This window comes from Centruroides sculpturatus, unplaced genomic scaffold (assembly GCF_000671375.1).
Source record: "Centruroides sculpturatus isolate CEXI.00-Female unplaced genomic scaffold, Cexi_2.0 scaffold961, whole genome shotgun sequence".
NCBI classification, from domain to species: Eukaryota; Metazoa; Arthropoda; class Arachnida; order Scorpiones; family Buthidae; genus Centruroides; species Centruroides sculpturatus.
The window spans coordinates 94,497-114,076 of NW_019386171.1; the positions used below are offsets into that span (position 1 = coordinate 94,497).

The 19,580-nt window shown below is 34.2% G+C and overlaps 1 protein-coding gene across 1 annotated transcript in view; it reads left to right on the forward strand.

Moving 5' to 3' along the window:
• The window catches only part of LOC111613899 (neuroglian-like), a 175,093-nt gene that overhangs the window by 92,145 nt on the left and 63,368 nt on the right, over nt 1-19,580 (forward strand). The window contains exon 21 of the mRNA XM_023355252.1: nt 7,298-7,477. Coding sequence (XP_023211020.1) covers nt 7,298-7,477 — 180 coding nt within the window. The remainder of the gene's footprint in view (nt 1-7,297; nt 7,478-19,580) is intronic.

Below are 19,580 nucleotides of genomic sequence, written 5' to 3' on the forward strand. Positions count from 1 at the left end.
TATGAATTTCATAAAAATAAAACAATAAAACAACGAAAGGACCTCAAGATGATGGCGGATCTTGTATGCTTTCAATCATTTTTCAGTTTCGAAGGTAAAATTTTTAAACAGTTAAGGGGGGGTCCTGATGGGCAGCCCAATGTCTGGCCTGCTCTGTGAGTTAGTGGTGAGAAAAATGGAGTGTTCTGCATGTATCAACTATAATGAAGACATAATCCTATACAAAAGATACGTTGATGATGTGCTAATTGTATGGAAGAACGACACAAAGATACAACAATTCTTGAGCCAAATGAATTCCAACCAGCATGGTTTAAAACTGAACCTAAAACAGATTAGTAGCAAAGAACTACATTTCTTGGACATTAACATTGAATTTAGGAATGGATCAACGTATACAAAGGTGTATATTAAGCCTACTCATGATCCGATATATATACCAGCGACATCTAATGATCCAACTGTATAAAAACTCTCTGCCTTTAGGGCGCTAATCAGAAGAGCGTTTCTGTATTGCTCCAACGTGATAGACATGATAGAGGAAATGAATAGAATTAAAGAAGTGGTGAAAGGGTTGGGATTTGGAACAAGATCTGTAGAGCGTCTAATTACTGCGTACAACGATCCTAGAAAGAGCAAAAAGAAAAAACCAGAGGGAAGCAGCAACATCACAAAATTTACATATAATAAACGTCTATTCCCAGTTATGAAAGAAATCACGAACTACAAAAACACCAATATAGTATACAAAAGAGCTCCCCACAGTATATACGTTGCTCAGAAACGACAAAGAAAAAATTAATGAAAAAGGACAAGCAGGAGTATATGCAATACCGTACAAGAATGACCAATTAGGAATAGATAAAGAATATATAGGAGTCACTAATAGAAACCTTAGCGTGAGGATGAAGGAGCATAAGTATGACGTTGCAAAGAGCCAAGATGCAACAGCATTATCAAAAATAGCGCACACAGATGGATCAATAGTTAAATGGGAGGAGGCAGAATCATTACAAAGGTACACTCGCCAACACTTGCATCCACAACAGAGAAGTGTGAGATCTACAGATCCAGCTTGACGGATAAATGTTTAAACTATAAGGATGCAACCATTTTACCGTCGGCATGGAAATACAATCAGAAAAAACTCGTAGGATGATACATCCACCAGGCTCAATGAAAACCTGTGTTAATATATAAAAATTGTTTACATATTGTATTGCAAAAAGTTACCGTATTTTGTATTCCTTTTTATATTATTTTGTTTTTTGTATTTATTGTATTAATTTCGTTATGCTTGTCTATGTAATTTAATTTCAACATATGTTCTAATATAATTTAAATTTGAACGTGTTCGATAATGGCTCGGATTCGAACGTCTTTAACCTGATGATGGCCCATGAAATGGGTTGAAAATGTTTGTTTAGCTGAATAAATGTGCGTTCTCAGTATTAAGGTGTGTTGACTGTATATTGTTAAAGATTCTTAGTGAGAATAGGAGATGTTATATTATCTACATTTATATTAAAAGCAAAATGTTCTGTCATTGCCAACTGAAACCTGAAACCAAAACAATCACTTTACAAAGAAGTGCTATAAATAGAGACTTAACTCTGATTTAGTTATATTTCATCCAGGCAGTCAATGAAGACTGACAAATACTTTAGCCATATTTTCCAGAATATTATGTTTCAATTGCTTTGATTTTTACTTTTGGTGTAAAGGCCAGTTTTAATTATTATTTTTAGCTTTAGTTAACAGGCTACATAGTTACATATAAATATAGATGAATACCCAGTGCACCGATATTCCCCCAAGACAAGCTGGACATGCTGGCTTATCAAGTTTGCTGTCATACCAGATGCTGTGTTAATGGAATTTCACTGTAATAGATTTCTAAAGGACATTAAAAATGAGTAGTCCTCTAGCAAAACATATTAGATTAACTCTGTTGTAAAATTATATAAGTCAGAATGTACAGTACCTTATACATTACTTGTCCAGAACATCAATATGAGAGAACTTGGTGGGGGACTTAAATTCTTAGACTTTAATTCAGTTAACTTCATGGGTGCTTGCACCAACCAAGCCTACATGAGAGCAACCACCATTAAAGACCATAGTAGCAAAGTTTCATGGTGGAATCTGGAGTTACAAAAAATGAGACATAATGTGAGGAAAAGAAAAGGGCCTATTGGAAAACTTCAGATCCTACATGGAGGGAGGCCCTCCACAAGGAGTATAGTAGAGCACAGAAAGAGTTTAAAGAAATCATCAATAACAGCAGAACCAATTTATGGAAGGAGTTTTGCAAAACTAGTGTCAACCAAAATCCATGGAGTAAACCCTTTAAAGTGGTTTTAAATAAATATAAACATTTCCAGGTGCCAACCACAGTAAGAAAAGGGGACAGAAACTTTACAAAGACAATTACAGAGACTTACGATTATCTACTGTCTGAGCTCTTTCCTACAGACCAGACAGAAACAGACAATCACTATCACACGACCATGAGGAAGAAGTGACCACTAGCTCTGAAGACAGAATTGGACACTAACTTCAGTCCTAGTGAGATAGCTAAGCTTTGTCAGGAAATTAACTGGAGGAAGGCCCCAGGCCCAGATGGCATAACAGGCAACATGGCTAAGCACACATAAATGTGTGCTTAGCTATGTTGCCTGTTATGCTATCATCTGTGGTTATCTACAATAAGTATCTAGAACTGCAATATTTTCCCAAAACATGGAAACAGCGAGATAAAGCTCTCCATTACGTAAAAGACAACCCAAGACTACCCAATAAGACAATCATGCAGAGATAAAACTTATACCTAAAACACAGTCAGGGTACCCTTCAACATCAAAAGATTACTGTCCTATCTCACTGTTGCCAATACTTGGCAAAATCCTGGATGCTCTACTTTCGAAAAGGCTGGAATTTGTAATGGAGAAATAAGGTTTCCTACATAACAACTAACATGGTCTCCACAAACACAGGAGCACCATAACTGTTCTACAACAGATGCTGGGGATCATTGACAATGCAAAACCCAATAACAAACACATGCTGGCTGTGGCAATTGACTTTCAAGAGGCCTTTGACCGCGTGTGGTGGCCGACCATCCTCATGGCTCTGGAAAAAATTAAATGCCCCAGGAATATATACAGGCTTTATAGAATCTTCCTTCAGAAAGGAAAGCCAGCATTATGACTGGAACCAGTAGCATCATCAAAAACATAAACAAAGGGTGCCCACATGGGTCAAGGTCAGAGCTCATCTTATGGCTGGCATTGTACAGTACAATGATATTTTTAAACTGCAAGACACACCTCTGAGAAATACCATGATAAATATCTTTGGATTTGCAGACGACACACTAGTTCTTATGGCACACAAAAATTCAAGAAGTTCTGCAGAACTTCTTGATTTTTGTGTGCCATTAAATGAATAAACTTCTCAGTAAGATAACCAATGGGCTGAAAAGAAAAAACTACTTATAAATCCTGAAAAAGTGCATGTATCACATTTCCACAACTTTACCCTCTGGTTCCATCAAACTTTCTGGCCAATTATTCATCCCAGGTATTTAATGACTGGGTGTATAAAATACAGCCCAGTCATTAAATACCTGGGAATAAACATTGATAAAATGTTAACCTGGAAGCCACATGTTGAATATTCATGTCCACAGCAAGGCCATCAACCTTGCACATTCCCTCATGTGCATTTCTCGGAATACATATAACATCAACTCTAACACTAGCCAGACTATTTACCGGTGTGCCATCGAGCTGGCAGTAACATATGGGGCAGAGGTCTCGGAAAAAGTGGCTACTAAGCAGAATATCAAGAAGAAACTTTTATCAATACAATGCATGAGCCTTATCCCCATTGCAAAGGCCTACAAATGCTTTACACATAATTACAAACATACTGCCTCTTGACTTACACATCTTAAAAATTCACTGGAAACATCAACTTCTCAGACAACCAGTCGATGGTTTTCAGACTTCCAACCACCATCTGTTAATGAGTGACCTTATCAGGGACATTCAACAGTATGGCCTCAACACAGCACAGAGGAACAACACCGTACATCCAGCAAAGCCATGCCCAGAAATTAAGGAGAGTTGGGAAGATAGCAACAGTGGATACAAAATCTTCACTGATGGGTCAAAGTCAACAGAATGTGAAGGATATGCTGTGGTAGTGTATAACAAGTATGACAAGACCATCTTTCAAGCTAATTACAAACTCAAATAACATTGCTCAAATAACCACGCAAAGAGCCTGGCCATTTTCAGGGCTCTCCACTACATAAAAGACAACCCAAGACTACACAATAAGACAATCAATGTATTCAGTGACAACAAAACAGCACTTGCTCAGTTAAAATGGTTATGAACAAGATTATTGTTTAAGAATACAACAACCTTCTCAAAACACACCAAAGAAAAGGAGTGATGATTTACTTTCACTGGGTTAAGGGACATTCAGGAGTTAGTGGAAATGAGCGGGTGGACCTGTTGGCAAAAATGGCCGCGAGGTTGGACATGCCCATCTCACTAAGCACTCTTCCGACAAGCTTCATTAAGACAAGTTAAATAACACCGTAATGCAACTGTGGCAATGCTGGTAGGAATCAAAGGTACGGGCTGACACGCTTTCGAGTTTCTACCGAGTGTTATGGAGAGACAAACTAAGAACTTCTACCAGCCCAACTTCACCACCTCACAATTCATAATGGGCTGTGGAAACTTTTGAGAATATCTGAAACAGTTTCTTAATAAAGAGGACACAAAATGCCTCTGCTCCATGGATGAGGATCAGGACACAAAGCACATAATTTTCTTGTGTCCAAAATAAAGCAGAAAGGCACCCTGGTTGATGTTGGCTTTCACTGGTCTTGCCAAATGAAAGATTTCCTTACCAATCATAAGACTCTCCAGGCTTTCGAAACCTTCATCAGGGCAACAGACATCTTGAAGTCCACCAGGTAACTGACCCTCCTGGTAACAATCAACCCAGGCTTGGTATCTGTGAAAGTCTGCTCTGGGACTGTGTCTCTGGCTGCCCGTAATATTGTCTGAGCGGCATTGCAGGGTAGGCTTGTCGACCGGCATAAATTGTGGCACCATTCTTTGTTCTTTGTTTTAAGATGGTTGATGTCTTAACTACCCTTTGGTCATGCACCACCAGACCTGAAGGAACAATGTCATTGTCCCTGGTCCCTTTATGGTAGAATTTGTCGCTTGCATTTTTTGTAACCTCCAAGGCCAGGTCTCGTCCCCTTGATAGGAGATGTGTTTGTTTGTGTGCAGGCCCTTTGACAAGGTAGCTATTAAGGGCCATTTTGCCAAGTTTTGGGCTGTTTTTTGTACAAACGGTTGCTTTCTTTTGTTCCCTCCAAAGGCATGGGGGATTTGTCTTTCTCTCTAAGGGGTTGTACTGTACATTAGTGCGAATGTGTGTTTGCGAGCCCTCAGCAAATTAGCCATTAGGGGCCTTTGCAGCTGGTTACAAGCTGTTTTTTGTTTGTACGGTTGTTCTCTTTTGTTCCCTCCCAAGGCATGGAGTATTTGGTCTGTCTTTTCCCCAATCAGGTTGTATATTTGCACATATATGTTTGTTGAGCTCCAAGGCAAGTCAGCCATAATGGGGCTCCTACTGCCTCAAAACAGAGGCGGTTATTCTGTATACCACTGTATTTTGGCTATTTGTACTTTTTTGTGTTTAATAAATGGCACTCAGCAGGTACTTTGAGATGTCATATTTCACACTTTCCTATATACCATTCTCTTCTCTTCACCCTTCTCACTTCTACTATAACTATTCATCTTTCCTTTTCCAAGGCTATACCTATTGGTGGAGGCCTTCTAATCCTTTAGTAAATGTAAATGTAAATGCTCTTTGGCCAGCCCTGCTTGTTATGTTGAGAAGACTTTTATACTTGTCATGATGTTAGTTAATTGTATTGTTTATCCAAGCTAAAACATCTTAAGTTAAACTTAAAACATATTTTAAATAAAGATTGGCTTGGAGATGTTTATTAGAGTGCTTACAGATTCATAAACAATGCTTTATTCCATTTACAAATAGAAGTGAAAAGATTTTTCTGCCTCTTTTTCTTTGTATCTATCTGACACTTAAACAACAAAACATCTAGTTGCATTTTTATCATGTCAAGAAACTTCTTAACACAACAAATGTAAAATAATTTTAAAGTTATTTTTTGAAATTGTGGAAAAATAGTTACAGATCATATACAGTGGCCTATAATCTATACTATTCAAGTTGGAAGGATTTTTATAAACACACAATCTCAGATTACAGGCAGAAAACTATATGCTAATTTACTTTATTGCTAACTAGCAGACTCCACCACGCGTTGTTGTGGCTCAGAATGTATCTATTATAAATGTATAACACTTCCCACTTGGGGGAAATTTTTCGAAAAATTTCTTCTTAGTGTACATTCTCTTGACGTACCCTATTAAAACGCAATCAAAAACGCAAAAAACCGCATGTAAAATAGTATAAATAGAAGCAGAGTTCTTTACGGTAAGCCTTAATTAATCCTAAGCATCTCCCTTCAGTGGGGTTGAACTTCGACACGTATATTATATAAAAACATATGCGTATTCGAATGCAGCGTTGTGTGAAAATTTCAAAGGAATCAGTAGGAACAAACGAACATTACATTTTTATTTATATAAATAGATAGAAGATGATCTGCTTTAGGTCATTTTCAGAGAAAAGGATAATGCCTCACAGAAAAGCAAACTTAGGGCGTCGTACTCGTAGCGCCATCTGTTGGACATAAAAGCCTTAACCTAGATTATATCATTTAATTTATATGAATGTTTAACGGAATAATATACAGCCTATGTCCACCCTGAGGTTCCATTCTAAATAATGGTGAAAGAATTTTTGAAATTGGATGAGTAGTTTCAGAGATTACCTGCTGCAAACAAACTTACTTACATACATACTTACAAACATTACCTCTTTATAATATTGCTAATGAATACATATTATTGAAGGTATTGTTATTTTTAAGAGAAAATATTTTATCCATTCATGTTGTATTATTTATTTTATTTTTGCCATTTATTTATTTTCTTGTTATTGAATGAGTACTGTTTTATTTATTTGTTTTATTTCCTTTGTTTTTTAATTGTATTTGTTATTTAAATGAAAAAAAATGGGTTTTGATAATTATTTTAATAAAACAATCTAATTTACATAAAAATTTTTTAAAAGATTTAATTTCACATAAACAGTTTTTGAATTTCAGATGTTCCTAATCCACCTAAAATCACTGGTGTCAAATGTGAAGGACTGACTGCATTAGTAGAATGGCAGCCCAAAGGAGATCGACAAGCAGCTATTTTAGGATATACAATTCAGTTCAATACCAGTTTCCTTCCAGATGTTTGGGAAGATGCATTTGTAAATATACCTGCACCTGATACTCGTTTCAAGGTGTGAATAAATACAGATATTATTTTTTTATTTATAATATGAAAATGTCAGAAAAATTTTCCTGAAATTAGTTTCTTTTAGTTACTCTTTATTTCATTTATAAAAACTTAGAAATAAACATTTATTATCAAATATTGCCATAAATTTCAAGTAAAACTTTGTGTAAAAAATTTTTATAGTAATCGTCCCATTGTAAATATTTGCACTTTTACAAGTATTCATTTAATCATAAGAACTAAAGTTTTTATGAATAAATGAAGATCTAAGTTCTCATGAATATATATATATTCACTAGCAGACCCCGACACACCTTGTTGTGGCTCAAAATGTATCTATTATAAATGTATAACACTTCCCCCCTGGGGGAAAATTTTTCGAAAAATTTTTTCTTCGTGTACATTCTCTTGACGTACCCTATTAAAATGCAATCAAAAACGCAAAAACCCGCATCTAAAATAGTATAATAGAAGCCAAGTTTTTCACAGTAAGCCTTAATCCTGTCCCTCTCCCCCCGGGGGAATATCGAAAAATCCCTTCTTTGTGTACATTCTGTTGACGTACTCTATTAAAACGCAATCAAAAACGCAAAAAACCGCATCTAAAATAGTATAATANTTAAATTATATATTACTAATATAAAAGCTGTCGTGTGTGTGTGTGTGTGTGTGTGTGAATTCCTTATAACTCCTGCAATTTTTCTCCGATCCAGATGAAATTTTGGTTATATTCAGTTTATATTCTGATGGAAAGTATAGGCTACTTATTTTGTGGAAATATTAGGCATAGAATAAACGTTTTTGAATTGATTTTATTGAATATATTGATTTTGGATCAGTGATCACACTTACGATGCAGTGATGTCAGTGACCATGTGACATTCATGCTTGATGAGGAAATTTCCCTTAAATTGCATTTTTAAATATTTTGGCAAATGGCATATTTTAAACTTACCTTCATTAAATTTAAAATTTAAACTTTAAAAAATGATAGCTGCATTGTGTCACTTCTATAACAAATTTAAAAAAAAAAATCTTTTCATATTGACCACATGACATTCTATTATCCAATTGGAAGTAACAATCTAACCAGCCCATTATTTAGAAAATGTTATAACTAATGTAACAAACATACAATTTGTCTATGTTTTATAATTGGATTTAAAAAGATTCACTATTTTGTCCAAAAAAAAAAAAAAGCCTAGGGAAAAGTATAAGAGTAAATTTGATCAGGTAAGACAGCAAAGAAACCTTTCAAAAGACAATAGAGTCAATGCCAGATTTATATTTTTTTAGGCTCTAAACTAACAAAAAATTGAGGTCTCTTCCCAATTTTTTTTTAGTTGTATAAAAAAGACACATACAGTAGATCCCCCTATAAGACGGTAGATACGTTCCGTTCTTTATGAATCAATTTTGTAGGAATCATAGTTTACGGACTACGGCTGTTTGAAAGGTTTTCTTTCATAAAATTAATCGATTCTAGACTAATTCGACTCAACATTTCCAAAATACGTATATTTTTTTGNAAATATATATAAAATATGTATAATTTTACATTACAGAGTAAATTTTCGTTGTTTTTTTTGTGATATCAAAATATAGAAATATATATAAAATATGTATAATTTTACATTACAGAGTAAATTTTCGTTGTTTTTTTTGTGATATCAAAATATAGAAATATATATAAAATATGTATAATTTTACATTACAGAGTAAATTTTCGTTGTTTTTTTTGTGATATCAAAATATAGAAATATATATAAAATATGTATAATTTTACATTACAGAGTAAATTTTCGTTGTTTTTTTTGTGATATCAAAATATAGAAATATATATAAAATATGTATAATTTTACATTACAGAGTAAATTTTCGTTGTTTTTTTTGTGATATCAAAATATAGAAATATATATAAAATATGTATAATTTTACATTACAGAGTAAATTTTCGTTGTTTTTTTTGTGATATCAAAATATAGAAATATATATAAAATATGTATAATTTTACATTACAGAGTAAATTTTCGTTGTTTTTTTTGTGATATCAAAATATAGAAATATATATAAAATATGTATAATTTTACATTACAGAGTAAATTTTCGTTGTTTTTTTTGTGATATCAAAATATAGAAATATATATAAAATATGTATAATTTTACATTACAGAGTAAATTTTCGTTGTTTTTTTTGTGATATCAAAATATAGAAATATATATAAAATATGTATAATTTTACATTACAGAGTAAATTTTCGTTGTTTTTTTTGTGATATCAAAATATAGAAATATATATAAAATATGTATAATTTTACATTACAGAGTAAATTTTCGTTGTTTTTTTTGTGATATCAAAATATAGAAATATATATAAAATATGTATAATTTTACATTACAGAGTAAATTTTCGTTGTTTTTTTTGTGATATCAAAATATAGAAATATATATAAAATATGTATAATTTTACATTACAGAGTAAATTTTCGTTGTTTTTTTTGTGATATCAAAATATAGAAATATATATAAAATATGTATAATTTTACATTACAGAGTAAATTTTCGTTGTTTTTTTTGTGATATCAAAATATAGAAATATATATAAAATATGTATAATTTTACATTACAGAGTAAATTTTCGTTGTTTTTTTTGTGATATCAAAATATAGAAATATATATAAAATATGTATAATTTTACATTACAGAGTAAATTTTCGTTGTTTTTTTTGTGATATCAAAATATAGAAATATATATAAAATATGTATAATTTTACATTACAGAGTAAATTTTCGTTGTTTTTTTTGTGATATCAAAATATAGAAATATATATAAAATATGTATAATTTTACATTACAGAGTAAATTTTCGTTGTTTTTTTTGTGATATCAAAATATAGAAATATATATAAAATATGTATAATTTTACATTACAGAGTAAATTTTCGTTGTTTTTTTTGTGATATCAAAATATAGAAATATATATAAAATATGTATAATTTTACATTACAGAGTAAATTTTCGTTGTTTTTTTTGTGATATCAAAATATAGAAATATATATAAAATATGTATAATTTTACATTACAGAGTAAATTTTCGTTGTTTTTTTTGTGATATCAAAATATAGAAATATATATAAAATATGTATAATTTTACATTACAGAGTAAATTTTCGTTGTTTTTTTTGTGATATCAAAATATAGAAATATATATAAAATATGTATAATTTTACATTACAGAGTAAATTTTCGTTGTTTTTTTTGTGATATCAAAATATAGAAATATATATAAAATATGTATAATTTTACATTACAGAGTAAATTTTCGTTGTTTTTTTTGTGATATCAAAATATAGAAATATATATAAAATATGTATAATTTTACATTACAGAGTAAATTTTCGTTGTTTTTTTTGTGATATCAAAATATAGAAATATATATAAAATATGTATAATTTTACATTACAGAGTAAATTTTCGTTGTTTTTTTTGTGATATCAAAATATAGAAATATATATAAAATATGTATAATTTTACATTACAGAGTAAATTTTCGTTGTTTTTTTTGTGATATCAAAATATAGAAATATATATAAAATATGTATAATTTTACATTACAGAGTAAATTTTCGTTGTTTTTTTTGTGATATCAAAATATAGAAATATATATAAAATATGTATAATTTTACATTACAGAGTAAATTTTCGTTGTTTTTTTTGTGATATCAAAATATAGAAATATATATAAAATATGTATAATTTTACATTACAGAGTAAATTTTCGTTGTTTTTTTTGTGATATCAAAATATAGAAATATATATAAAATATGTATAATTTTACATTACAGAGTAAATTTTCGTTGTTTTTTTTGTGATATCAAAATATAGAAATATATATAAAATATGTATAATTTTACATTACAGAGTAAATTTTCGTTGTTTTTTTTGTGATATCAAAATATAGAAATATATATAAAATATGTATAATTTTACATTACAGAGTAAATTTTCGTTGTTTTTTTTGTGATATCAAAATATAGAAATATATATAAAATATGTATAATTTTACATTACAGAGTAAATTTTCGTTGTTTTTTTTGTGATATCAAAATATAGAAATATATATAAAATATGTATAATTTTACATTACAGAGTAAATTTTCGTTGTTTTTTTTGTGATATCAAAATATAGAAATATATATAAAATATGTATAATTTTACATTACAGAGTAAATTTTCGTTGTTTTTTTTGTGATATCAAAATATAGAAATATATATAAAATATGTATAATTTTACATTACAGAGTAAATTTTCGTTGTTTTTTTTGTGATATCAAAATATAGAAATATATATAAAATATGTATAATTTTACATTACAGAGTAAATTTTCGTTGTTTTTTTTGTGATATCAAAATATAGAAATATATATAAAATATGTATAATTTTACATTACAGAGTAAATTTTCGTTGTTTTTTTTGTGATATCAAAATATAGAAATATATATAAAATATGTATAATTTTACATTACAGAGTAAATTTTCGTTGTTTTTTTTGTGATATCAAAATATAGAAATATATATAAAATATGTATAATTTTACATTACAGAGTAAATTTTCGTTGTTTTTTTTGTGATATCAAAATATAGAAATATATATAAAATATGTATAATTTTACATTACAGAAGCATGTTTTTATGATAGACTAAAATACTTATAAAAAATGATAAGTAGAATATAAATTAAACATTTGAACTGTTGAGTTCAAAAATATTCCAAGTCCACAGACTCAATGTTTTCAGCTAAAGAAATAAAAGCTATATGTCTATTAATGCTGCATATTTCTGAAAAACTCCATTGCTGTATTATGTATATTTATGAAGCTATTATGTGTGACTATGTTTTGTATTTTTCAAAGCCATAAATTTGTTGTTGAAGGATGAATCAGTTGGACTTAGATCATTCTTTAAGTCAAGTCAATAACATTGCTTTTTTTGTAGGTTAATTACTATTCATTCAATCTTTTACAATTGAAAGTAATTTTAGTAGACAAACCATAATTTTCCTTTCCTTTATTGTCATTTGTACAATTTGAAAATAGATTTTCATTTTCTTCCTTTTTCTCAAAATCTCTTCCAGGCAAACTATTGACCTAACTAATAGTTTCTGGACTCAAATGTGGGAATAAGTTCTTAACGTCTTCACTTTTTTAAATTTCACTGCTATAAGAGGTTTATAACAACTGTTAGTAGGCAACTGTTATAACAACAGTTAGTAGCATGGCATTCTTGTTTAGTAAGGCAAACCTATCTGCCAATCCAAAATCTGATAACATTTCCTGTGCTTCCACTTGAAATAATGAGCAAGGTCTCAAATCTGTGGACTTGGAACCTTGCTAATTGTTTAATGAAGTCTAATCAAGATGGCAGTGTCATCTTGATTAGACTTTGCTGCTGTCTAATCATGTATTATGTTCATGTGCAAAACACATGACTTTGAGTTTTTTTAATACCAACAAAAGTATATCATGATCTATTGTATGTTGAAAAACTGAATTTTGGCACATTTTCTTTTTAGCAGCATTGTAGAGCATCTAAAAGTTGCTATAAATCTGTGTAATAAGCTGCAATTTCCAAAAAATTAATTTGGGATTCTTTTTCAATGTTTAGTTCATTTGTAATGGATGATATTCATTATGACAATTTAATTTTTATAATTTGATTAAAATACTTGGATTGTTTGAAAGTATACGGCATAACACAGAAAACAGATGATTCTTGATTAGAAGGTAAATTTATTTTTCAATATAATTGCCTGCTAGCTTAACATACTTATTCCAATGGTATTCCAAAGCAGCAATTCCCTCTCTATACATTGATGATTCTTGCTCTTTGAAATACCCATTTACTATAGTAATTACCTTAGAATCTGATGAAAATCTCTTTCCTCCTTGTGCTATTTTTTGAGGTTGGGAAATGAAAAATATCACTGGAAACCAAATCTGGCAAATAGGGAGAACAAAGCAATAATTCAAAACTGAATTCCTGAATCTTGGCCATGATAATCACAGAAGTGTGTTCTGGTGAAAAAAGGATTTTATTTTTGGTTAAATGAGACCATTTTTCTTTAATTTTGTCACCCAGCTGTTGCAAAAAATTGGCATAATACTTGCCAATTATCTTTTTCTCATTCTCCAAACAGTTGTGGTGTTCGGAGTGAGAAGTACGCGATCCCGCGAGCGAAAAGGGTACTTAAAAAAAAGTCTCACGACACAAAGTATTATTTTTCTCACTGAACAGGTTCGTTTATTTGATCCCAACTTTACAATTTGTCGAATCTTACGCGTATACTGGTGCTCAATGGTACACTTCGAAAACAGTTGTCTATTACTCACGCGACAAAAACCTGAAGAGGACCAAAATTACTTAATCTAACTTACACTAACTTACACTAACTTATGACTAAAGAAGAAAGAATATAGAATATAGAGATAGACTAGGAAAGAAGTGGAAATACCCGGGATTAGGTTCGGTGAGCCCTTGGTTGGAGAACACTTCGGACTAAGAGGCCTCCCCTCGATGATCTCTCTCTCTGATTCTCACTTTTTGTTCTTAGGTCACTTCTTATTTTGTAGACCTTTCGTCTACAATCTTCGTCTTCCGGATTGAGTCGTCTTTTATCACCTCTCACTTGTAGACTTTCCGTCTGCAGTCCTTCCTTTTTCTTTTCTCTCTGTTCGCTTTGTCTCAGATCACTTCACTTGTAGGAGCACCTCTCTGTTCGCTTCTGCCTGCTCGAGATCTCCACTCAATCTAATATTCTTTCTCTCTGTTTTTTGCCTCCGGGCCTCACTCCCTTCTCCTTTGTTCATTATTTCTTCGAAAAGGGTAATCCCCCCAAGGGCAAAAAGGGTTCAGACAAAGAAAATTATAGGAGGGTTTAGGGAAAAGAAAGTTCTAGATGGTTTTAGATAAAGAGAAAGGAAAGCCTAATACTAATATAACAAAAAAATATATAGGAAAATATAACATAACATGGCTGACGGCCACATACGCCCCCCCTAAGAGTCATACTCCGTAGTGTAATCTACGGTAGTTGACTTTACATTTCCGAGTATTATAGGGGTGTTGCGGCATTTTCTTTCCATCTTCCTTGGTACATCTTCCACTGGCACCTTCGTTCTCGACTTCTCTCGCACCCTGTGTGGGTGAATTTAGTACGGGTCTTCTCCTGGGTAACTATGTCCGGATGTAATCAGTAGGATCTTCCTCTTCTTCTTCATCTCTTGCGGGTGACTCTCTCCTCTTCGCATATTGGGGATTCCTCCTCTTACCCTCTTTGTATATTGGAGCGTAACATGGTTTGACCCGGTCTGTGTGTACCACCCATTTCTCATCTTTACGGTTGCTGCTAAGTTCAACAATTACAGGACCCAACACACGTACTATCCTATATGGGCCCAAGTTCTTTGGAGAAAACTTTCCGGTGCTCTTTCTCCTCCCTTTCCGAAGTAACCATACCCGCTGCCCTTCTTCCCATAATTTCTCCTTCCTACCCTTGTTTTCTCTCCCTCTGTTTTCCAGGTTACGTTGCCTTCCTAATTCATATGCGACTCTCCTGATTATATTTAATTTATTGAAGAAATCGCATCCCCGATCAGTGTTATGTAACCCTTCAATATCTTCTTCTGGGAAGGCACTCGGGAATCGTGGGTCAAGACCATATAATAGGAACGCCGGGGATTCGTGGGTAGCAGAGTGAGCAGAATTGTTGTAGCCAAACAGAGCTGGACTAATGAACTCATCCCATTTCCGGTTATCCCCATCCGATATCTTTGCAATAGTCTTACATAGGGTCTTATTCAGACGTTCACAAACGGAGTTTGCGCAAGGGCGGTACGCGGTCGTGATATTATGTTTGATGGCTAGCTCGTTACACATTTCCCGAAAGATGCTCGACGTGAAGTTGGTCCCTCTGTCTGATACTATGACATCAGGGCAACCATACCTACATATAATGTGATAAAAGAAGCTATCAGTGACTCGCTGTGCGGATTGGTCAGGTATCGGGACTGCTTCAGCATATCGCGTATATATGTCGACCATGGTAAGGATATACTTATTACCCTTCGAAGTCGTCTGCAGCGGGCCAATGATATCCATTGCAACCTTCTGGAAAGGGAACTCTGAAGTCTCTGTCTCCTGGAAGGGTGCACGACCCCTATGCAAGTTGTGCTGTTGACAAGTCCTACATCGCTTGATTAAGCCTTTTACGCGACTCTTCAGATTCTTAATATAGTAATACCTATCGATGAGGTTACACGTTTTTTCGACTCCCAAGTGTCCCGATAAAGGAGAATTATGAAACTCCCAGATCACCCGATCAACCATCCCCTTGCCTACACACACACGGACCCACTTTCTCAGCCCCATCTTGCCTGGTTTAGTGTGCATCATCACGCCCCCTTCCAAATGAAATTCCAGCTGGATCCCCCTGATGTCCTCATTCCGTTTATGACACTTGAGTCTTTCCCTCATCTTTCTTAAAAACTCATCATCACCTTGTGATTCGACTACTTTACCCCAGAGTTCTTTATTCGCTCTCACATCGTTGTTCACCTCCTCGATCCCATTGCTATTTACGTTTATTCGTGATAAAGTATCAGCCACCTCGTTGCGCTTCCCTTTTATGTGACTTATCTGAACATTATAGTCTGCTATCTCAGCTGACCACCTCATTAATCTCCTATTGTGGTTCCTCATGTTACCCATGAAAATGAGGGGTTTGTGGTCAGTTAAAAGATCGATCTGGTGCCCTAACACTATTGGCTTAAAATGGCGCAGAGACAGGATTATAGCTAGGCATTCTTTTTCGATGGTAGAATAGTTCTTCTCAGCGCCATTAAATTTCCGACTGAAATAGCCTACAGGGTAAAGTTTCTCATCCTCCTTTTGACACAACACTGCGCCTGCGCAACTGTCCGACGCGTCGGTGAATAACTGAAAGGGGGATTGAAAATTAGGGTGTTTTAATAAAGGAGGTCTAGCTAAAATGCTTTTGAATTCCTCAAAGCTTTTCCGGCAGGTTTCGTCCCAAACAAACTTACTATGTTTTTTCGTCAAATTTGTTAGAGGTAATGCGATAGTGGAGAAATTAGGCACGAAACCTCTAAAAAAACCCACTATCCCTAGAAAACCATGTACTACCCTTACGTTCCTTGGGGGTTTGCGCGTATGTTTTCTATGTCTGGACGAATGCCGCTTTGATTTATCACGTGACCTAAATACTTAACTTCCTTAACAATGAAGGAGCTCTTTTCAGGATGTAATTTCAGGTTGACTTTATTTAAGGTGCCTATCACCTCATCTAGTAATATGATGTGGTCCTCAAGCGACTTTGAGAAAAGGACTATATCATCCTGAAAAACGTAACAATTAATTCCCACAAAGCGGGCCAGTACCCTTGACATTACAGCTTGAAAGAAGCGGCCGCTATTCTTAGCACCTTGGGGAAGGCGACACATTTGGTATTTCCCCCAGGGGGTTGAGAACGCATATACGTGTCTTATAGAGTGGTCTAAATTGATTTGGAAGTACCCGGATTTCAAATCAAGCACGGAGAAATACTTACTTCCGTGGAACTTGCTCATTATCTCGTCGACGCGTGCGATGGGAAATTCCTGAGCTGCAGTCAGGTTGTTGATTTGCCGAAGGTCTAGGGTCATTCTAATTTCACCATTACTTTTCTCCACTATGTGGATTGGAGAGTTCCAAGCTGACGAGCTCTCCTCGATTATACCAGCTGCCAAATATGCATTGGTCAGCGCCTTTAGACCGGGTAGGTGACACTCAGGGATACGGTATTGCCGTGTGTTTATCGGCTTAGTTTGGTCTATTATCGGCTTATGGGACTCACCAGTCATTCCAGTTAACTCTTCAATTGAGCGCGCGAAACATCCAGGGTGCTTCAGAAATATATTACTGACCCGCTCTTTCTCCTTATCACTCAAACCTTCCAACCCCTTAATCGCTACCACAGTATCATTTGCATTTTCATCATACACGCTTTTACTTCCCCCATTACTAATTGCGCTTTTTTCTATTGTCCTTCCCACTTCACTAATTATTTCATACATTCTCCCAAGTATATCCATCCCCAAGATACCATCGTAGTCTATGTGTCCAGGAAGCTGCATGCATGCCAAGGTTACTTTAGATACCTGATCTCTATATCCTATCTCAGTGCACAAGGCTCTCTCACATTCCGTTACTTCGCCATTTATGCCACGTATCCCTAAAATTTCACCCTCAATAGTTGCCTTAGCTATATCTTGTCCGGGAATGCGTTTCATTACCGTAGAACTCAGGATTGACTTTTCGGCCTCCGTATCTATGAGAAAGCATAGTTGAGTACCCTCAATTTCACCATTAATTAGTGGAAGACCCTTTTTTGACCTAAAGATTTGGTCGGTCAGCTTAATTCTTATACAAGGAGCACCATGCCGGCCTGTATAGCACTCCTCTATTAGTTTAACCGATTCCATTTGCGTTTCGGGCAGTTGCGAGCGAAGTGGCTAGCCTCACGACAGACGTAACATACTTTATCACTCACCCTCTTGTCATGATTCCCTCTGTCCAACACCTTGTCCATCACTTCTGCCAATAAATCGATTTTCCTTTCCAATCCCTTAAATTTTTTCTCATTCTTATCATCCCGACTTTTTAGATCTTTCCCTTTCTCGGCACCCACGGTATTTTGTTCCCCAACGTTCACGTTTACCCCTCTCTGTTCGAACTTGCCGCCACACTCTATAGCTATTTCTTCTTCTTTTTCCGCTACCTCAAATGCTTCTTCTAGTGTTTTTGGCTCTCTCCTTAGTACGCTGGCCTTAAGGTTCCCCCTCAACCCCTTTATAAATCGTTCCAGGATTATATCGTCGCGCAGTGTACTTATTTTATGATTTTCCTTGGTAGCCCGTGTCAGTAACGTCTTTGTACGGACCGAGAAGTCCGTTACAGACTCGCTATGCCCTTGCTTCAAACTCAATAGCTTATCTACAAAGTCCCTTTCTGCAGCCACTCTTTTCCCAAAACATTTTATTAAATCACGTTTTACCTCCTCGTATCTTCCAGGGTATTGCTCTGCTAAGCATAAGAATGTGGCTAACGGTTCACCTTTTAACCGCAACTGTAGTACCGCTACCTTGACCTCGTCATTCCATCCTGCTAATTTAGCGATATGCTCTATTGTCATCAAAAACTGCTTAATATTGACCGTATCACCCTGCGTTCCAGAAAATATAGGGATCATGCCCAGGAATCCTGTAACTACTAACGGCGGGTTCGGACTGAAATCTTCACCAGAATTCGAGCTCCCCACTTGGTTGTTCGTTGCCATTACAATATGTATATACACAAATAAGATAAACTGAGATTATAACTGGGTATTACAATGAAAAAAGATATACGACAACTTGCCTTTGTTACAGTTGGGATCCTGTCACAGACGCCATTGTGGTGTTCGGAGTGAGAAGTACGCGATCCTGCGAGCGAAAAGGGTACTTAAAAAAAAAGTCTCACAACACAAAGTATTATTTTTCTCACTGAACAGGTTCGTTTATTTGATCCCAACTTTACAATTTGTCGAATCTTACACGTATACCGGTGCTCAATGGTGCACTTCGAAAACAGTTGTCTATTACTCACGCGACAAAAACCTGAAGAGGACCAAAATTACTTAATCTAACTTACACTAACTTACACTAACTTATGACTAAAGAAGAAAGAATATAGAATATAGAGATAGACTAGGAAAGAAGTGGAAATACCCGGGATTAGGTTCGGTGAGCCCTTGGTTGGAGAACACTTCGGACTAAGAGGCCTCCCCTCGATGATCTCTCTCTCTGATTCTCACTTTTTGTTCTTAGGTCACTTCTTATTTTGTAGACCTTTCGTCTACAATCTTCGTCTTCCGGATTGAGTCGTCTTTTATCACCTCTCACTTGTAGACTTTCCGTCTGCAGTCCTTCCTTTTTCTTTTCTCTCTGTTCGCTTTGTCTCAGATCACTTCACTTGTAGGAGCACCTCTCTGTTCGCTTCTGCCT